At 53.3% G+C, this 19839-nt stretch overlaps 2 protein-coding genes across 5 annotated transcripts in view; both read left to right on the top strand.

Moving 5' to 3' along the window:
- SMPD4 (sphingomyelin phosphodiesterase 4) overlaps nucleotides 1-2273 on the top strand; it is a 33468-nt gene extending 31195 nt beyond the window's left edge. For all 4 annotated transcript variants that reach the window (XM_072599664.1, XM_072599663.1, XM_072599666.1 and 1 more), the window contains one exon: nucleotides 459-2273. In XM_072599664.1, coding sequence (XP_072455765.1) covers nucleotides 459-785 — 327 coding nt within the window. In that variant the 3' untranslated portion in view covers nucleotides 786-2273. The remainder of the gene's footprint in view (nucleotides 1-458) is intronic.
- Nucleotides 2274-6694: 4421 nt separating this feature from the next.
- On the top strand, nucleotides 6695-18587 carry LOC140498905 (coiled-coil domain-containing protein 74B-like). Its single transcript, XM_072599672.1, has 9 exons — nucleotides 6695-7297; nucleotides 8407-8451; nucleotides 10735-10791; nucleotides 11488-11599; nucleotides 16732-16921; nucleotides 17009-17082; nucleotides 17177-17239; nucleotides 17702-17758; nucleotides 18150-18587. The coding sequence occupies exons 1-9, from the start codon at nucleotides 6733-6735 to the stop codon at nucleotides 18292-18294; spliced, it is 1308 nt and encodes a 435-aa protein (XP_072455773.1). The 5' UTR covers nucleotides 6695-6732; the 3' UTR covers nucleotides 18295-18587.
- Nucleotides 18588-19839: the final 1252 nt, after the last annotated feature.

The raw sequence follows: 19839 nt of genomic DNA, 5'->3' as shown, positions 1-19839 counted from the left end.
TTTGCCTGCTAGGTTTACTTTTATTCCCCAGCCTTCAGGAGATCGCTCCCCCCTCACTCAGCCATGTCCTTGGGGGACATTTTCTCTCATTCAGATTGTGTCCTACACACAGATGGAAGAAGGGACCCAGGATGAGCCTGGAAGAAGGGGGTGGGGGTGACAGGCAGGAACAGAAAGGAGACTGTCCAGGCCTAGGCAGGCTTCTGAAGTCTGGAAGCAGGAAGATTGTGCTGTCTGAGAGCCTGGAGTGTTTTATAAAAGGTGGTCTGGGTGGGGCCTGCCCAGGAAGTGACCACTTCCCTTCCCTGAGCTCCAGGAAATGGTCAGACCCTGCTGGTACTTAAGGCATAAAGCAGGCATGCCTTGGTTGGCCCCAGGGACTCACACACGCCTCCCCCTCATAGCAGCTGCTTGTTCAGGCGACTGATGCAGTCCTGACCCCCTTCTCTCTGCTTCAGTTTTCAGGCAAGATGGACACGCTGTGCTCACGGGAAGACTTCCTCGGGGCCTTCTGTCGCTACCACCTCATTGACTTGTCTCAGTCCGAGAAGTGCAGGCTGAGCCCCATGGCGCCATGCCGGGCCAGGGGCACCTCTGGCCCCCGGGTCAGCCTGCGCTTCCTGGCCAGCTACCGGACACTCTTCTCCTTGTTGATGGTTTTTTTCATTGCCTCCTTGTTTGGCATCGGGCCCATATTGGGCATAGTCCTCATCCTTTTCATATACCTTCTGTATGCTGTTGTGATGACAGCGGTCACTCAGAAGCTGAAGCCTCACCAGCACTGAAATGGCCGGCAGCAGGCTTGTTGCTGGCCAAGGGACCAGCCCTTCCCCTGGGGCCTCTAGGCCTGAGGGCATCACATCTCGCAATGTCACTTTTTAATAATACAGCCGTGCACATTGGTGAAGCTGCTGTTGTGTAGGGCAGCTGGAAGGAGGGGTGAGCAGCCCGTCAGGCTTGTGTGGACCCACAAGTGGCCCTCTGGCAGAGGGCTGACCACGGCAGCCTGCCTCATGGCACGCTGGACGCTTCATGCAGGCTGGGTCTGAGTCCATGTTTTGTGGGTGTCCTTTTGCTACAATAGGTGATGGGGGCCTCAGATCCAGGGAGCCATCTTGGCCTTCATTTTACTGGGCAGGGTTGTGGTGGGACGGGGTACTACTGTGAAGGAAGATGAGAACCAAGGTGAGGTAACAGCAACCAGGCAGGGCCCCTTCCTGCTCTGCTTCTCGGGGCAGCATCACTCCCCAAGCAGCTGTAATGACCTCCCAGCAGAGGTTGGAATGTGCTGAGAGTGATGGGAACAGGGTCAGAGAGGACCCAGGCTCTTCGTTGTCCTCTCAGAGTTTGTAGTGTTTGCACCCTCCCCTTTCAGGTGCTTCTGTTATTCAGCAAAGCCACAATGAGGTCTCCACACATTCAAATCCTGTGTGTTTGGGATCCCTGGGGATGGAGGGCAGAGAGGAGGCTTGAACAGCTAGAGGTTGAGGGAGAGACATTTCCAACTTGAAATCTGTGCTGGGCGTCCCAACTCTGGGCAGGAAGAGATCTGGGAGTGTCACATGGACTGTTCCTCACGTTGCTTTACCTTCAGCCCTGCTTGGAAGGGGCCCTTCCATTGCTGGGATGAACCTTATCTCATCACGAGGAGTGCTTGCCTCATCTTGGATTTCCCTGGCACAGATCTAAAAAGAGTTCCAAAAACTCATCACAGGGAAATCCCAAGCCTGCCATCGATTGTTCTTAAAGCTCAGTGTGGCTGAGGTAAGGGGGAGACCTTCTCTCCCCTTCCCCTCCCCTGGCTCCTCTCTTACCTGTTGTTCAGAGGTCACTGACCTTCCATTTTCTTTTGCAGATATGAAACCGATATTGTTAGGGAGAGTGGACAATCCTACTTGCACAAGGGAAGGAGGCAGACACTCAGCCACCTTCCCAGCCTTGTTACCTCCATAATGTTCAAGGTGCACAAAAAGTGTTTTTACTTCTTTGAATGTCATTCCTTGGGAATGCCCAGGGCTTTTATGAATGTCAGTGTGATGGGAGGATCTGACCCCTGAGGAATCATCTGCATGAAGGCTAGCCTGTCTGGTGCATTGATTTAGAAGTGATTTATGGGTGCGTCTCTGGAGGTGGTCTGGAAAACTTGTTGTAAAGTGAAGTTTTTGTTGAGTGAATACTGTTTTCCTAATGAGTTTCCATTATAAAACCAAAGACATTCTACTGGAAAAGTTTTACATTTCAGATAAAGAAAATCATTCTTTGGGTTGTCTCAAGCCTTTGAAGGCTCACTGACGTCTGTCTTTTGCATCAAACAGTACCCAGGGTACGTGTCAATCCCTGCTGGCCTCATGCTGTTTAAGGCTGTTCCTCTGGACTTTCTTCCAGCCCTGAAATCTGGGACTGGTGGGGAGAGCTCCATTCTCTTGCTTTGGAGCAGCATTGGCAGAAGTAGCAGATTTTGCTGCACGTGTCCACACTGTCCCTTCTCATTGAGCGGCGCAGAATCCAGCACAGAATATTCACTATTCTTGGGAGTTCCCTATCCTCCTGAGGATTCTAGGTCAGGGACCACAGTTCTTAATCTCCAGATCATGGGAGTTACAAAAACAATAGAAAATCCTAGGGCTCAGAGCTGGGAGGGACTTGAGAGATCATTGCCAGGTGTCCACATTCCCTCCCCGTTTCCCAGATGAGGACACCTGTCCAGAGAAGAGAGGCTGCTTCCCAGGGCTGTGATTTAAATTCTGCCCTGCTCCCTTCATGCTGCCTCCTGTCATTCCGCGTTTTGTTGATGTGTTTCCCCATTGATGTGCCATTTTTAACCCTCTTCCCACACTGAGCACTTCCTTGTGACAAAGACAGTTAAGCAAAACGTGGTGCAGAAATCCTGTCCGATGTCGTGTATAGTATTCTGCCTTGGTCATCCCCCACCTCTCCTGAGAAGGTAAGGGTAAAGTCGATTCTCCTTTCGAGGCCTTCCCCAGGCAGTGCCTGTGTTCTCACTTCTGCTCCTTTCTCTGCATTAGCACCTGCTGATCATAAACTCAGCATCGGGTCTTTGCTCACTGAGCGTGCCTCCTTTGTAGAATGGGAAACGGATCGTGTTCTAGGGATGTGCCTGACCTGTAAGAAACAATATAGATTCAGAGAATCCTGGGGAGACGGGTGAACTGATCCAGAGAGGAGTGAGTGGAACCAGGAGAACAGTGTCCACAAGGTCTGTAACAAGATCACTAGAAAGGGTGGGTACGTGCCTGAAGAAGAGCTGGGGGACTCCGGGGGAGAGGGGAGCGTGGCTTGCTTGCTCAGGCTCAAGTGACAGGCACCTTAGTTGTTTTTTTCTTTTAAGAATTCTTTGTTTTGAGGGATGACCGTCTTGGGAGTGGAGGGATGTGTCTGAAAATGGAGATGGTGTAGAAGACAAAGGCTCTCAATAAAAGGACCCAGAGTGCTGCTCCCGATGAATATTTGGGTCGCTGCAAGTGTTAGTCTTGGGCCTTTGCTTCCGTCGCTGCCATCCTTGGAGTCCGGGCCCGGCAGTGCAGTTCTTGAGTCAGAGACTTAGTAGTGGGCCACTTAGGAGATCCTCCAACTATATGAAGATACCTGTCTTCCCAACTCCTCCAACATCTCCATCTTTTACCATCTTCGCTAGCTTGTGTGGAATGAGGTAAAGTGCTAGAGCTTGCTTCATTTAATCATTCTCTTATTGAGAAAGTCTGGTGGTATGGATGGAGCCAGTCTTGAAGCCAGGAAGACCTGGGTTTGAGTCTTAATGAGATATCATTTAACTTCTCAAGGGCCAGCCTATGTTGGTAGAAGGGGTTTCCTTACCTGAGAGTTCCCAATGCCAATGAAGTCATAAGGGTAGCTCCAAACCCTTATTAATGAGTGGGAGAATGTTTCCCTATGGCCATTAATAGTTTGTACACTTTCATCTGAAGATTTCCAGTTCTTTGAACATTAATTTCTCTTGGAAAATGATTCTTAGTGGGTCAGTTCTGTGTATTTTGGATATCTAACTCTTACCGTTGATGTTAAATACAAGTGTTTTCACCATTGTACGTCAGATTCTCTTCTGTCAATGTAGATTCTATTTGTGTAGATGCTTTTTAAAAATTGCATGCAGTCAGATGACGATGATTATGATTTTCCCATAATCACACCCTACCCATGGTTGTGAAAGTTGTATCTGATCCTGTTCCCTCCCAAGTTGTCTACAATGTGACATGACTTTTTATATTCTGCTTGATTATTACTTTTACCAAATTCCAAATTTATTTGGCAGTATTCGTAAAAAATACTTGATAGTGGCTAAAAAATAAATCAGTGAGACAAGACATACGGAAATGGAAAGTGTTTTGTTGCTTTTAAAGTCCCATGTTTGATAAACCCAACAACAGAAATGACTGGGTTAAAGATTCCCTTTTTGAGAAGTGCTGAGAAGATGGAAGAGTGGAAGGACCTTCAAAGATCCCAGATGAGGAAACAAGTTGACTGAATATAACGATTTTCCTGCTGCCATGTGTGTTCTCTAGTACACCAAATCCAGGCTGCATGACTGACTACTAGCTTCTCAATGAGGAAATAATTTTGTAATATTGTAATTTGTAATCATTTTCCCCCCAAGTATTATGATGGAGCAACATGAAATTCAGATCAGTGCACTTGGTGAAGGCACCTCAGAACTAGGAGAGGCACCTTAGAACCTAGATGAAGAGAGCAAGTTTCTGGCAAGATGGCAGCTTAGTGGAGAATTCCACTGCAGAAGGACAAGTTCAGTAAACAAAGGACTGCGGAGAGGGAAGGAAGGGAACATTAGCAGGTGAAAAGAGAAAAATAGGAGAAATGAAGAAGCAAAAAATGTCTCCAGTAAAAGATGGATTAAGAGAGAAAGAAAACAAGAAATCTTAGCCAAGAGGGACCTTAGAATATCATGAAAGGGGCTACGGCCTCACGTTTGAGTTATGACCACAGCCAAGGCTCAGTAGGCTCCAGTCTGTCTGTACAGCTGCCCAAGGAGTCTGCAGGTCTGATAAATGCTAATGATGGATGGATGGATGGGTAGAAGATGGAGGGATGATGGATGGACAGACGGAAGAAGGGATGGATGGACAGAGGGAAGATAACTGGATGGGCAGATGGAAGAAGTAATGGATGGATCAATAGATGGTCAGAGGGATATGGGTGGATGGAGGGAGGGCTGGTGGATGGATGGATGGATGGACTGCCCACATTTCCCACCCCGCCTCCAACATCAGGGCCCCCCATCCCCGCTTGGCCTGGTCACCCCCCACGTTCCAGAGCATGAGGAACTCCTGGAGGCTCTGGGTCGAGGCCCTGTGGCTCGTCCAGGTGCCCTCCACTGCCATACCGTTCGGGGTCCCCGCAGAAGGCAGGTGACCCCCATGTTGTCCATGCTGTTAGAGACCCGCTTGACACTAATTAGGCATCAAGGAAAGTTTATTGCAGCAGAGTTCAGAGGAATTGAACACTTTGGCCAAAGCGGGCCCCCACCCTCTTTTCAGGAGGAGGGAGCGCTGAGTATGGAAGCCAGATGAGGTATATACAGTTAATTTGAAACAGTCCTCCCATCAGGGGCTGGATGGATTGGTCCGTTCCCCTTTAGGTCACCACCCTCTTTACATATCCATTACATACCTCCTTCATGTGTTTCCCCTCCCTTCTCTCACATATGAAATGTGCCTAATTCTGTGCTTTTTCTCCCCCTGGGCGGAGAAGTTCATATGCAAGGAGCTTATTAAGCAAGTGCCAAGAAGAAAGGCTTTCTCCCAGTTATTCCTGGTCCTATTTCTGAACCAGTTCAGGCCAGATCGGCCCCTGTCCTGATTCTGTGGTTTTCTGAAGGCCACTGGACGTCTCCTGATTGGTTGAGTCCACCTATAACCTGCTAGCCTTCTGATTATCTGACTTATTCTCAATGACTTCATCAGCTAATAGTAACTGCTGTGGAAACTTGACTCTTTGCCGTCTCAGTGCGGAGCTGTGCGTGGGCTGCCCCCCCAGGCCATGGCGAGCACCTTGGGGTGCCAGGCACACAGCAGGGGCTTGATCAGGGCGCCCTGCCCGCACTCTGAGAGCCATTCCAGTTCCCCTGGCAACACAACACGCTCCAAACAACTCCCCACCAATCACAGTGGGCCCCGCCCCTGGGGCGGGCCCAAAGCTCCCAACCAATCACGAAAGGAACTTGTCGAGTTGGCCAATAGGAACCCTCTCTCCCCTTCCCCGCTCGCTCCCCTCCCCGCTCGCACCCCGCCCCTCGCCAACGAACGACGGAAAGTGGCTCCTGCGCGCGGTAGGAGGTCAGCCGAAGGGGCGAGGCCCGCGGCCTTAGGGACGCCCCTTTTCGCCTTCGTCACGAAGATTGTCCATTGCTCACATTGATGAGGCCCTCGGTCCAGCCTCCAACCAATTCTCACGCCCTCCGACATTCGGCCAATGGGAGCTGGGCTCGCTCCCCCCTCCCCAGCACGCTGCTGACGCACCGCCAATCGGAGCTGGGCTCGCTCCCCCCCCCCCCCCCGCCCCAGCACGCTGCTGACGCACCGCCAATCGGAGCTGGGCTCGCTCCCCCCGCCCCAGCACGCTGCTGACGCACCACCAATCGGAGCTGGGCTCTCTTCCCCCGCCCCAGCACGCTGCTGACGCACCGCCAATCGGAGCCAGGCTCGCGTCCCCAGCCCCCGCGCGCTCCAGGAGGCCCGGCCAATGGAAGCTCGGCTCGCGGCCCGGGGCGGAGCGGCCGCTCGGCCGGCGGTGACCAGGGTAACGCGGCGGGCCCAGGAGAAGGAGGCGGCGGCGGCGGCGGCGGTGGAGAAGCCGGGCCGGGGTCGCGGTCCGGGAGCCGGGACGTGCGCGCAGCGGCCTGGGGCGGTCGCGGTCGCGGCGGTGCGGAGCGGGGCGGTCGGCTGGGCCGGGGGCGAGGCCCGCGGGCGGCCCGCATGTGAGGACCCGAGCGACGCGGCCATGGGCGGCCCGGGGCTGGCGGCAGGGCCCGGTCAGCAGGCCCCGGTGAGCCGGCTGCGGGGTGGGGCGGTGCCTCAGCCGCAGCCCCCGCCGCCCAGCCCCGGGCCGTCCCTGGGGCTCCTGGGCATCGGGCCCGCGCCCGTGGTGACGGCGCCGCCCGCGGCCCTGCCCGGCCCGCCCGGGGCGCCCGAGCTGCAGAAGCGCGTGCTGGATCTGGAGAAGAGCCTGCAGTTCGTGCAGCAGCAGCACGCTGACACCCTGCTGAGCCTGCACGCCGAGGTGGAGCGGCTGCGGAGGGACAACCGCGGTGAGCGAGGCGCCGGGGGGCGGGGCGGCCGCGGGAGGGGCGGAGCTGGCCCCAGGAGAGGCGGGGCTGACTGAAGGAGGGGCGGGGCGGCCGTGGGCGGGGGGGTGGGCCTGGGGTGGGGGCGGGGCCGTGGGCGGTGGAGGCGGGAGGGGCCTGGGGGCTGGAGGAAAGCTACAAAACGACCCCCAAGGGAAGGGTGAGCACGTGAAGCGCCTGGGGCTGGGGAGCAGCCCTGGCCAGTCCATCCTCTCCTTCCCTTCCGGTGGTCACTCGCTTTGTTGGGCATTTCCGTCCCAGAGCCCCACGCTCAGACTGCAAGCTTCCTCCCGTCTTGGCCTTCCTTGTATCCCAAGTGCCGGGTACAGGGCCTGGCACCCAGCAGTGAGTCAGGGCAGTGAGGATCCCGCGGCAGGGGTCTCCCGGCTGCCCGTCCGCACCCCCACCTCCCTTTGCCAGGGCCGCCTGGAGGCCTGAAGACCTCCTGTCCCTTCCCAGACCTGACCAAGACGTAGATGATAGGGCTTCAGGGCTGGACTCTGCCCAGTCCACCTTTCCCAGCCCTGGCACGGGTTGCCGAGCGTCCCTGCGCCCCGAGGCCCAGCCAGAGTCCCTCCCGAAGTGTTTCACCCCTGGGCTGGTGCTCGGAGGACAGATGAGCCTTTCCACCTCTGGGTCAGTGCCCAGCTTTGGAGAACCTTTCACAGCTGCCACCTGTGTGGCCCTTCACAATTCACAGAGCACAGTCCTCCTAACAGGCCTGTTTTACACTTGAGGAAACGGAGGTTTATTAGCTAGGACCCCGCGGTAGAGTGAAGCCCAAATGCAGGAGCAGAGCTAGCATCTGTCCCATTCCCTGCCCCCTGGAGCAGGGCCTGTCTGGGAGAGAAGCAAAGTTTGTGTCTTGATTGTGCACCCCCAAAACAGCTCCTCTAATGTAGCCTGTTGTGCTGCCCAGCCCTTTGAAGTCTGCTCTGACGAGGTGCTGAGGAAGGATTCTGAGTCTGGGACATGAGCAGCTGGGCCTGGGGGGTTGTGAAAACCTTGGAAGTTCCTTGGAGGAGAGATAGACAAGGCAGCCAGGAAGACGCCCTCTCTGTGTTTGCTTTCAGATCTCCACTATAAACTCATAATGAATCAGAAGCTGCCGAGGAAAGGTACGTCCCAGTCCCGAGCTGCAGGACCTGAAGGGAGCCCAGTGTGCTGGCCTTAGAGCTGGGGGCTTGGAGAGCTCCCCTTTGGCTGCCCAGCCCAGTCCAGCCGGGCCAGGGAGGACGAGTTTCAGTGCTGTTATCCTCTGGATCACAGCTACAGCACAAAGCTACCAGGGACCAGGCCAAGCTGAGGAAGGACAGGGTAGCCCAAGGGCCCAGCCTGGTTCTAGATGGCCCAGAGGAAAACCTGGGGCTTCTGAACTGTTCTGTGACTTAGGGAGTGTTTGGACTGTTGCTTGAGTCTTAGAGGTGAGGGAACTGCTGCTCACTGAAGGGGAGTGACTTGCCCAGGGTCATGGGGGAGAAGAGAAACATTTATTAAGGGCCTTCAGTGTGCCAGGCACAAAGGCGATCTCTTTCAGTCCTCATAACAACCTGGGGAGGGAGGTCATATTATCCCCATTTTACAGCTGAGGAAAATGAGGCAAGCAGAGGTGAAGTGACTTCCTCAGGGTCCTGGCACTCTACCCACTGCCCTCCAGCTGTCTCTGTTCCCCCTAACCCCCAAGAAGCGACAAAGGCGGGATTCAAACCCAGGTCTTGGGATCCCAAGGGCTGTTTCCACAACATAAAACACAGATGGAAACAAGAATGCTGCGTGTGTTTTGTGAGCAGCAAGGAGCTACTGGGAGGCCAGTGAGGGAGAGAGTGTCTGGAGTCTTTGGCCTCACACCATCTCCCCTGCACATTCATCCAGGACCCTGGCTTCCATCCCTGGAATATCTGGCTGCTACAGCCTCACCTCCCAGGCCCAATACATGGAATGGAGCTCAGGAGTCGCTTCTGGGGTGAACCTGCCTTTAATTCCCCTCTCCCCACCTTCCCCCATGCTCTCCTTCCTTTCCCTTCACTTGCCTTCTCTTCTCCCCTGCCCCTTTTTCTTCCTCTCATCTCTCCTCTCTCTGCTCTTACCCCTTTCTCCCCTCCTTCTTTCCCTCTCTCTCCATACTCATCTATTTTTCGCATTGTTGTAACCCTCCAGTCCCCCAGCATTGAATTTCCTGCTTATTGAAGGCAGGGAATGTTTTGTTTTCCTCCTTATCATCTCCAGCACCCAGCACGGGGTCTATGTGCACCATAGGTGCTCAGTGTTTGTTGAAGACAAGTAGGAATTTCTCCTGAGAGAAGTTGCAGAGAAATGTTTAAGCTTACTAGGAAATTAAGCTTTGTTCCCATGAGAGCAGCGCTGAAGCTGACTGGGCCATGCTGGGAGTCATGCACTCCCCCTCCATGGAGATCTAGCTGCTGTGGCTGAAATGCCCTTTGTCCCTCCTGTTCTGGAGGAAAAGCCTGTTCAGGTCCTGAGTTTCTAGAGGGCATGCCTGCTGGAGTCCTGAGGTTCTAGAGGGCATGCCTGCTGGAGTCCTGAGGTTCTAGAGGGCATGCCTCCTTAGGTCCAGGCTCTCCAAAGTCCCTCCACACTAGGCAATTCTTGAATCAGTTTGAGAATGACTTTGTGGGGGAAAGAACAACTCAGAGGAATCAGCAATAATACTTAGTCATAACCTTTTTAGAGCATTGTGATGTTGATAAGTGCTTTCCCATGTATCAGCTCATTTGATCCTCACAGCAATCCTGGGAAATAGGTGCTGTTATTAGCCTCTTTTTTAGAGATGAGGAAACTGAGGCAGAGGTAAAATGATTTGCCCATAGTTACATAGCTAGTAAATGTCTGAGGCTGGATTTGAACTCAGTTCTGCCTGACCTCCACAAGGGTCCATAGGGCCATAGGACTGAGCTGGGAGAGGCCACCAGCTCTTTCGTCAGATTGCAGAATGTCCAAGCTTGAAAGCATCCAGTACCTCTTCCATTTTCCAGAAGAGAAACAGACCCGGACTGAGATGACTTGTGCAAGACCCCACTGTAAATCAATGGCGGAGCTGGGGACTCAGTCTCAGGCATCTTGATTCCCAGCCCAAGGCCTCATGGGTCTCCCTTGGAGTGGGGAAGGGGAATGAGCATTTCTGTGGTGCCTGCTGTGGGTGAGGCACTGTACTGAACTTTTTACAATTATGATCCTCACAACAACCCAGCAAGGGAGCTGCTATTATCATTCTACATTTAGAGAAACTGAGGCGAACAGAGATGGTGTGAAGGGGCTTGCCCAGGTCATACAGTGAAGTGTTGGAACTCAGTTTTCCTGATTCCAGGCCCAAATATCTCTCTGTGGTGCCACCAGCCCACCTCACTCACACTGGGCATTAACTCCTGGGTGTCTTCTTGTAGGTATGACTTCTTCCAGTTCCCAGTTTCTCAAGTCCAACTCAGGCGTGGTGCCATCAGGTGAGACTTGGAGAAAAGTAGAGTTTGCTAGTTAGGCTGTAGACTGAATGGAGTGGCGCAAGCGAAGCCTACCTACATGACCATGCTTGCCTTGAGTCCTATAGGCAGGCAGAAGAAGGCACCCTTTCCAGGGAAGGGCCGTATACACCCCTTGGAAGTCCAGCTCCACAAGCAAAGCAAACCCAGAAGGCAGCTTTCAGCCAAGTGTACAGGGTTAGAAGGGACCTTGGAGATTAGGTCAAGTCCCCTCATGTCATAGTGGAGGGTAGGCACTTGCCTGAGGTCGCAAAGTAAAGGATTAGCCAGCATTTGAACCCTGGCTGACTGCTGGCTTCCTGAGCAGGGCATTTCCCCTCGTTTGAATCTGCTGTCCCAGAACTTGGCACACCCACGCTTGCTCTGTCCAGGGTAGCAGCAGGAGTGGTGGGACCAGATGACCTTGAAGGGCAAACCCAGACCCTTCTGGCTCTGAAGTCTTTGATCCATGACCAGCAAGTTTTCAGACAAGTGTTCACAGACCTAGTCTGATTTGTGGGGGCTAAGCACAAAACACTTTGTAATAGTGGTCAGTCAGAGGTGCTCTGAGGCCTCTGGCCCTGCCCATGAGAAATGGTTGTGTCCAGTGTCAGGTGCTCCAGGCCTCTTCTAAACAAATGCCCCCAACCCTCCATCTCTTGCTCCATGTTTGGACTGTAGGTTGCTCAGCGTCCAAAGCCAACTCATTTTGCTGCCCAAAGAGACAAGAGGTGGGGGAATCCAAAGAAGAAAAGCAGGGCCCCAGCATCAAGATGGAGAAAGGCCCAGCCGGGTAGGCTCTGGCGAAGCCCCTATGAATGGGGATGGGAAGCAGAGTTGGGCACTGTCCAAACAGCCTTGCTCACAAACACTGTCCACTTCATTTGAACTCATTTTTTTCCTAACCCCCACCCCACCAAGAACAGGAGCTGAAGTATCTTCCATCCTCCCTAGTGTTTTTCATATTGAAAAGGGAAGCTTATTCAGAGGAACCTGTGGTTGGTGTAACTTAGGCAGGGCTTTGGGGAGGACTCTTGTTCACAGACACATTCTGCTTATTCAAAGCTCCTAGAATTTGATAAGTTTGTCCTGAAGACTCTGGCCCAAAGCTGTGACCCTTGACTTCCAGCTGTAAGGTCCAGTCAATGGCCCCATGGGCTGTGACAGTTACTGTGGCCCCTCACCAGGGAGCCGTGAAAAAGAACAAAGGTCACATCAGGGTCCAGTCCCAGCTCCATTGTTTTGGCTTGCTGGGCACCTCAAGCAGATCCCTTCACCTCCTTAGGCCTCAAGGGCTTTCCTGTCAAATGAGGGACTTGGACCAGGTGAGTGAAGGTTCATTCCAAGTTCTTCACTGGAGAATTGAGACCCACAGAGTTGGAACCCAACCCTAGGCATCAATGTAGGATCCCCTCTTTCTGTTCAGGGATTGGTTGAAAAGTCCATTTAGGTCTGGAGTCAGAAAACCCAGGTTTGGAACAGTGTCCTTGGGAAAGGGATGAAGATCCCAGAATCTTAGAGGTAGAAGGAACCTCAGCAGCCACCATAAAACCCTGTATCTGAACAAAAGGATCCTGACAAGATGGTCAGGAGGCAGCCCAGCCCTGACATAAAGCCTCCACCTGCCCCTTGGCTGTAGTCCTTTAGCAGGTCTGCAGACAGCTCCCATGCCCCTGACCCTGCCTCTTCCCCAGGTGCTTTTTTCAGTTTTTATGTGACATGAATTCCAGGTGTCCTCTGGACAGTGTCTCCCTTAGCCAAGTGCTCTGGTGAGAACAGAGGCCAGGCCGGCCATTTCTTTGACCACTGCTCATGGTCTCTGTAGCTGCTGTTGGCTGTTCACTAAATCCCCAACCCTTTTTCTACATGCTTCCTAACTCTTTCCCTGTCTTCTGCTGGTGAAGTTGATTTTTTTGAGCTTGACTGTAAGACGCTGCATTTACACCTGGTGAATTTCCTGTGTCTTCGCCTGTAGATCTCGTTGGATCCTGGCTGTTCCTCCCTGCTTTGGGTAGCCTGGGGACATCCCGACTCTGCCTTCTTTCTCCCCAGTCACTGAGGGAGAGGCTAAGCATCCCAGCCCTACACACAGTCCTTAGGGGCCTCCCTGGTGGGTTTTTCGAGCTTAATCAACATTGAACCTCTAAGACCCAACCTTTCTGTAAGTTGTATCTGACCAAGCGCCCCCTTTAGCCACATCTGTCCCATGTTTTCCATGAGAAGCCTATCTTTTCAACATCCCCAGATCTACCAGTTTTGTGACCATTCAAAAAGGGCACGAGGCTGGTCTGGGGTGCCTTGGTTCTGGGGTGGCCCCACTGGCTCTGTGGGAGCCCTTCTCCATGGTCACTGACCATCCCTTTCATTGTATGTTCTAGATCCTTGGCATCAGCCAAAGTCATGGCCAGTGACTGGCACACTGTCTGCCCTTCTCTGATCCCTCCTGATGGATCTCTTTCCATCTTTCTGACATCATGGAGGGTGATGTTTGGCTGTGTCAGATGCCAGCTGTGACTCAGAGGTGATGATCTGTTTGTTTTTTCCAGCCCTGATCCAGGGGATTGAGTTCATCAGGACGGTGAAATGCTCTCTTGTGCTGTCTACCTGTGGAGAGCCTTTTGGCCATCTTGGCACTGTCCCATCCAGACCAGGCCAGGCTTGTGGCCTTCCTTCTTCTATTTCTTTCCTAATATTATGCCAAAAAGAAACAAAGAAAGCCCTTCCTCGATCAGAGACTCCCTTTAGTGTCCTTGGTTCTCCTTGCGCTGGCCTTTGGCACTCTTGGTCCCTCTTGACCCTTTTCTTGTAGGACTGAACCAGCCTCCTGGACCTCTCCTCTCTTCTCATGTACATGAAAAACAACATCAAAACTAGCTGCTGAGGTTTCCTTCATGATGGACTCATTTCTCACCTTTCCTCTGCTGACACCCTTGAGGGTGCTCCTTTAGAGCACGCCCAGACTAGAGGAGGGAAGGCACACTTTCCCCTCCCCCCCCCCTTCCTGGGGCTCTTATCATTTGCACCTCACCCATCAGTTTTTTCCGTTGGTGAGAATCAGATCCAGAGTAGCATTGGCTCTGGTCATCATCAAGGCCAGTCAGGAAGTTAAGAACTGCTCTCCTCCACTAGAGGGATAGCTGGAGGCATCCTTGAGGGTCTGCCCAGGGGCCAGGGGAGGGTCTGATGACCACACTCTCCTGCTTCCACTGATGTTCACATGACCATGCCTTTGTACTACGAAGTGCTAGTCTACCCTGCTCCCACCCTTTTACCCACCTGGTTCTTCTAAAGAGAGTTACTTATCTAGGGCCATAGCTTAGGCTTTTAGGGTTGGGTCGGTCCTACTGTGTCTCAGTGTTTGGCCTTGAAGATAAACTTTGCATCCTTAAATACACAGAGGACAGGGCCTGGGGTCAGGAAGACCTGAGTTCAAATCTAGCCTCAGACAGGAACTTGATGACCCTGGGAAAGTCACTGAACCTCTGCTTGCCTCAACTATAAAACAGGGATAATCACAGCATTTCCCTCCCAGGGTGGGCATGAGGATCTGTTAAGATGACATTTGTAAAGTGCTTGGCAAGGCCGGCACACGCTGCTGAGCATATGCAAGTTTTTATCAGTTTTTCTATTCACCTGGACTTTGTGCGTTTGAGGTTTCCTCATTGAATCTGCTCCGAACTTCTGTGAATTTCTGTGTCTCAGCTGCCACAGCTTCTCTCCAGTCTCCTCCTTGTCAGGTAGACCGGCCATTTTCATCCCCACGGCCCCCATCCTCTTGTGATAAGGTAGCCCCTCACCAACCTTTATCAGGCGTATTCTCTTAAGCATGGTCTAAAAATCCAAATCCCATTCTCAAACATGGCCTTCTCTGGTGCATTCCTGGTCTTTGGAGGATCCCTGGGCCAAAAGGCTTTTCTGGGGCCTCCTGGCAACACCATTGGTGCCAATGGGTGGTGGTTCTGTTTTGATCAAAGTCCATTAGGCCTTGGTGTGTGTGCTTCCCCTCCCCTTCCCCTAGGTGTCTAGCTCAGACCCCTTGCCTGGCAGCCTTGGGGCCCTGCCTCAGCATCCCCTGCTTTCCTCTTGAGGAGAAGCCTGGTACTGGGTTCTTGCTTTCAGGTGTACAGTGGGCCTTCCCTTCCTTCTCCATGGGATCTCTACTCTGCCTCTCCAGACCCTAGGATCACTTGATCTGTGGAGGCCTTCCTCCCATAAAGGAGAAGCAAAGAGCAGTGTCCAGGAAGTGTCAGAACAGCCAAGGTCCCTTGAGCTCAGGGAATGTCCTAGCTGTCCATACTGGGAGGGCCTCAGCCCTTGCCCTCGAGGCTCCTTCAGGGGTGTACAAGGGTCTCACTTAGGTACCTTTCTCAGACACCCTCATACAGTGCCTGCCCCATCCGCTGGGTCACCACACCCAGTTTTCTTTCACTAGCCTCTTACTTTATTTTTACAAATTTACTTAACCTTTCCCTACCCACCCAACCTTACCAACTACCTTCTCCAATCCTCCTCTTTGTATCATTTCTCCTCAATCATTTTCCTTCTTAAGATTAATTAGTCAATCAGTAAACATTTAACACCTGCTGTGGGCCAGGAACTGCACCAAGCACTGGGGATACAGAGACTACAATGGACAACAAACAAGCTCCAGACCAGATAGACAGGAGATGATTAAGAGACCCCACAATCAGGAGGGCTGGGGACACTTCCTGCAGAAGGTGGGACTTTAGTTGGGACTTAGAGGAAGCCAGGCAGGTCAGAGCAGAGAGATGCAGGGTCATGGGACAGCTGGGAGGCCGGGGGCACTGGATCAGAGGACATGTGGGGGCAGCACATGAGGAGGGCCAATGGGCAGTGGGGTCAGAGCTGAGCCTTTAAGAAGATCCCTTTGGTGGCTGCAAGCTAGATGGACTGGAGTGGGGAGACCCTGGAGGCAGCAGACCCCCAGCGGGTGATGAGAATAATCCAGGTGTGAGGGAATGAAGGTCTGCCTCAGGGCAGGAGCAGCATTGGAGGAGAATTTGAGAGGCCTTGGCACCCAACAGAATGTTGGGGGAGAGTGAGGAGCATGGGTGACCCCTGGCTTGTGAGCTTGAGGGATAGGAGGAGGGTGATGCTCTCCATAGTAACAGAGGAGATGGGAAGGAGGGTTTGGGGGACATAGTGTAAGACGTCTCAAACAGGGACATCCTGTTTGAGATGTCTGAGAAGCAGGTGGGGACGCAAGATTGAAGGCCAGCAGAGACTGGGGCAGGACGGGAAGAGTCATTAGCACAGAGGTGGCCGTTCAATCCAAGGGTGCTGAGGAGATTGCCCAGTGAAGTACAGAGGGAAAAGAGAAGGGGGCCCAGGACAGAGACACCTATGGTGAGAGGGCATCCTCTGGAGGAGGGCCCAGCAAAATGGACCAAGAAAAAGCCAAGGTCAGAGAGCGAGGAGGACCAGGAGAGCCCGTGTCTTGCATGCCCAGAGAGAAGAGGATCCAGGAGAGAGTGACAGACGGTGCCCGATGCCACAGAGGGGCCAGGAAGGAGGCTGATCACTGGGTCTGGTCACTTCAGAGACAGTAGTTTCAGTGGAATGATGAGTTTGGAAGCCAGCCTAGAAGGGCTTAAGGAGAGGAGGCCACTAGTGTGGACAGCCTAATAAGATCCATAACCTCAAATTCTCCCAGATTTCTCCTTGGGCGCCTCTTTGGTGCCAAGCCCTGGGGACATGAAGAAAGGTGAAAGGCAGTGCCAGCCTACAAGGAGCTCCCAGTCTAGTGGGGGATGTATGTGCAGAGAGGTGTCTACAAGCCTTCAGGCATCCAGACCCTCTAAGGCCCCTCCCAGTAATGTTGTCCTCATTGGCCCCTGGGAGAAGGAGGAGTGCGAAGAGGCAGCTGCGGTGCTAACTGGAAAAAAATGCGGCTTCTTGTTTTAGAGACCTAGACGTGGAGGCGTCGATGTCCACGCTGATCCCCATGATGTCCTGCCAACCCCAGTTCAAACACATCCTGGGGATTACGTCCTCTCTGAAGCTTCCCCCACGTATGAGGAAGCTGTCCACTCTGCAGCAGTGTGAGCTGGTCATTCGGCAGCTGTGGAATGCCAACCACCTGCAGGCCCAGGAGGTGAGCCCCTGCCCCACTGGCCCCACCCATCCAGGGTGTGGCTTTGCAGAGCGTGCCCTCACTTGCCGGTCTGTCCATGTCCTCCAGTTGCAGCACCTGAAATCTGTCCTGGAAGACAACACTCGACAGGCAGCTGATAGCCTTCCAGCCAACCAGCCCAAGTAAGTGGTTCAAGGAGGAGGGGCAGGGGCCTGCTGACCTAGGGCCTGGTCTGAGCAGACATAACATGCATTCTGTTTTATCTTTTCTCAAAAGGAGGGCATTGGGAGAAAAAAATAACACCCACCAGTGTGTGTTCTCTTCAGGGTCCTGTGCCAGGTACAGGGTATTGAAGGCAGGCCAGCAGACTTGGCCCATGAGTTTCCAATCCACTCTTGAAGCAGCTGGAGTGAAGCCAGGCTGCATCAGGGGGTGCCCCCCTCTTGGGGTTGGGGGAATCTTCCCTCTCCAAGGGTCACAAGGAGAGGATCCTTCTCTGGGGGTGCAACCTCACAGGATGGAAGCCCTGAAAGAGCCCCAAGTATACAGACAAAATGTGTGGGTACAGGGTGTGCAGAATGGGAAACCAAGCCCTTCCTGGTAAAGAAACTCTCTGTGGATGAAACACGGCTCTTCCCCTGGCTTATGATCAGACAAGCACCAGGCCAGCAGCATCAGAGGGGAATCGGGTGGGCCCTGGGGCTCTGCCCTGGCCCAGTAGGGTCAGCACCGCTCACATTTCCAGCCACTTTCTCCAGCTTGGCCCAGACCTCTCTTAGGACAAACATTTTCTACACACAGGCATCAGGAAGGCATGCAGTTTCCCAAAGTTGCTGATAAGAGTGCAGCAAAAAAATGGTAAGTAACTGGCTTATGAAGCATGAGAGATGACCCTGCAGGGGCAGGTGTCCTGATCCAGCCCAGGCCCCTGCCCCAGGCTGGTCTGACGCTGCTGACATTCAGCACCACAGAGGTAGATCCTCTGCCTTTTCCATGAGGAAGCCAGGCACAGCTGGTCGGTCTCTCCTCTTCCTTTCCTGGGCCCGATTCCCTGGAGGCGCTGTCAGAATTCAAGCATTCAACAAGACAGCTAGCCATGGCCCTCCTCACTGGCTCTGAAGCTGGCCCCTCAGTCAGGAAGGCCCCAGTAAGGCAGGAAGGCAGTCAGGCAGCAGCACCCACCGCCAGCTCTGGCCTCATTGAAGCAGACAGTGTCCCAATGACACGCTTCCCTTTTCTCATCATCCAGTTTGATCCTAGCTCCATTACCAGAGAGAGGGGCAGAGAGAGCAGTCTTACCAGCCCTGAAGCAAACCTTGAGAAATAGTTTTGCTGAGAGACAGAAGAAAATGCAGGCCATCCAGAACCGCCGTCTCCACCGCACGGTCCTGTAAGGACCAGCACCGGGCTGGCTGGGACTGGGGCTGGGGAGTGGGAACACGGAGAGCATGGGGGCGCAGCAGCTGGAGGAGAAGCATTTCAAAGCCAGGGCACACTGCAGGGCTTCTCACCTTGACCTCTGACCTTCCAGTTCTGGTCACTAAGATGATGTCAACCCTTCATGGCCTCCTGGCACAAGCCTGACTGCTGCTAGTCTCCCCAAAACATACGCTGACACAAAAATGAATTACGAAATTACTATTTCCCTACCAGCTAGAGATTGTTGAATTAAATCTCCTTACCCACATTTCGAGTTGTGTTCCTTCATAAGTCACGTCATGGATTGGTCTCCAGTTTTGAGGGGAGCCCCCTCTGGTAGCCTTCCCTCTGTTGTGTGGTTCTGAGGGGCCTGACTGCCCTGCTGATTGTCGGGGGCCGTGCCCCCTAAGCCCACCCATAGAGCTCCTGTTTATATAACAGTGTGAAGAGGGGCCATATGTTACTCTAATCTGGCCAGCATAAGACCGGAAGATGATGTCCAAAACCTATTCCAAGGCCTCGGTGGCTTCCCCCAGAGCACACGGCTCTGTCGGTCTAGGCAGGCTAGCCAGGCTTGGGTCCAGCCTGTCATCCCAGCCCAAGGAGGGCACAAAGCAATGGATATTTGGGCAGGGGGATGCTCCATCAGACCCACTCTTAAATAGAGGGCAATTCTGGCTAGAGGCTTGGGTCCATTAGACTTTTTCCTCAACTCCTGGGACTTTTTTTTCCATCTAAAGTTTGATTTTAGGGGAGCAGCTTTTGGCTGCCCCAAGGAACCTTTAGACCCAGTTGAACCTGTCAGTAGAGCCTGCATAAGCCTCTCTAAATACCTCACCTGGCTCTACAAAGTCAGGTAGCTTCTCCAGGCCTGGGGGCCTCTGCCCGTCGCCACCACACTGGGGTCACCAGTGGTTTCGTGTGATACTGTGAAGTGAGTGTAGGCCTGAGTGGCACCTTTCTTCAAAGAAGCAACTCCTTGGCATTCTTCCACCTTACCCCTTAACAAAGACGGTCTTCCTCTTCCTTTTTAAAATGCTTCCTCTCCCTGAACTGGACTCTATATTCCTGAGGGATGAATTTAGTTGGACAAGTGTCTAGACATGAGGCACCATGCCAGGGTGGTGTTCTTGTCGTGTCCAACTCTCTGTGACCCCATTTGGGGTTTTCTTGGCAAAGATACAGGAGTGCTTTTTGCCATTTCCTTCTCTGGCTCATTTTACAGATGAGGAAACTGAGTCAAACAGGGTAGAGTGACTTGCTCAGGGTCACACCAAGTGTCTGTGGCCAGATATACACTCAGGACAAGTCTTCCTGACTCTAGGCCTGGAGCTGTATCCACTGCAGAGCCACCTAGCTGCCCCCGCTGGGCCAGGATACACCAGAGGGAAAGAGCCCCTTCCAAACATAAAAGTGCACTCCCTGAGGGAATCCAGAAGGGAGGGGACTCATGAGGAATTAGTGAAGAGCAGGGGAGAGGTGGCCTCTCTTGTATCTCCCTGGCTGGGATACAAGGTTGG

Source organism: Notamacropus eugenii, chromosome 4, assembly GCF_028372415.1.
Source record: "Notamacropus eugenii isolate mMacEug1 chromosome 4, mMacEug1.pri_v2, whole genome shotgun sequence".
Classification (NCBI taxonomy): domain Eukaryota; kingdom Metazoa; phylum Chordata; class Mammalia; order Diprotodontia; family Macropodidae; genus Notamacropus; species Notamacropus eugenii.
The sequence above is the reverse complement of the archived record's forward strand: the minus strand, read 5'-3'. Positions and strand labels throughout refer to the sequence as shown.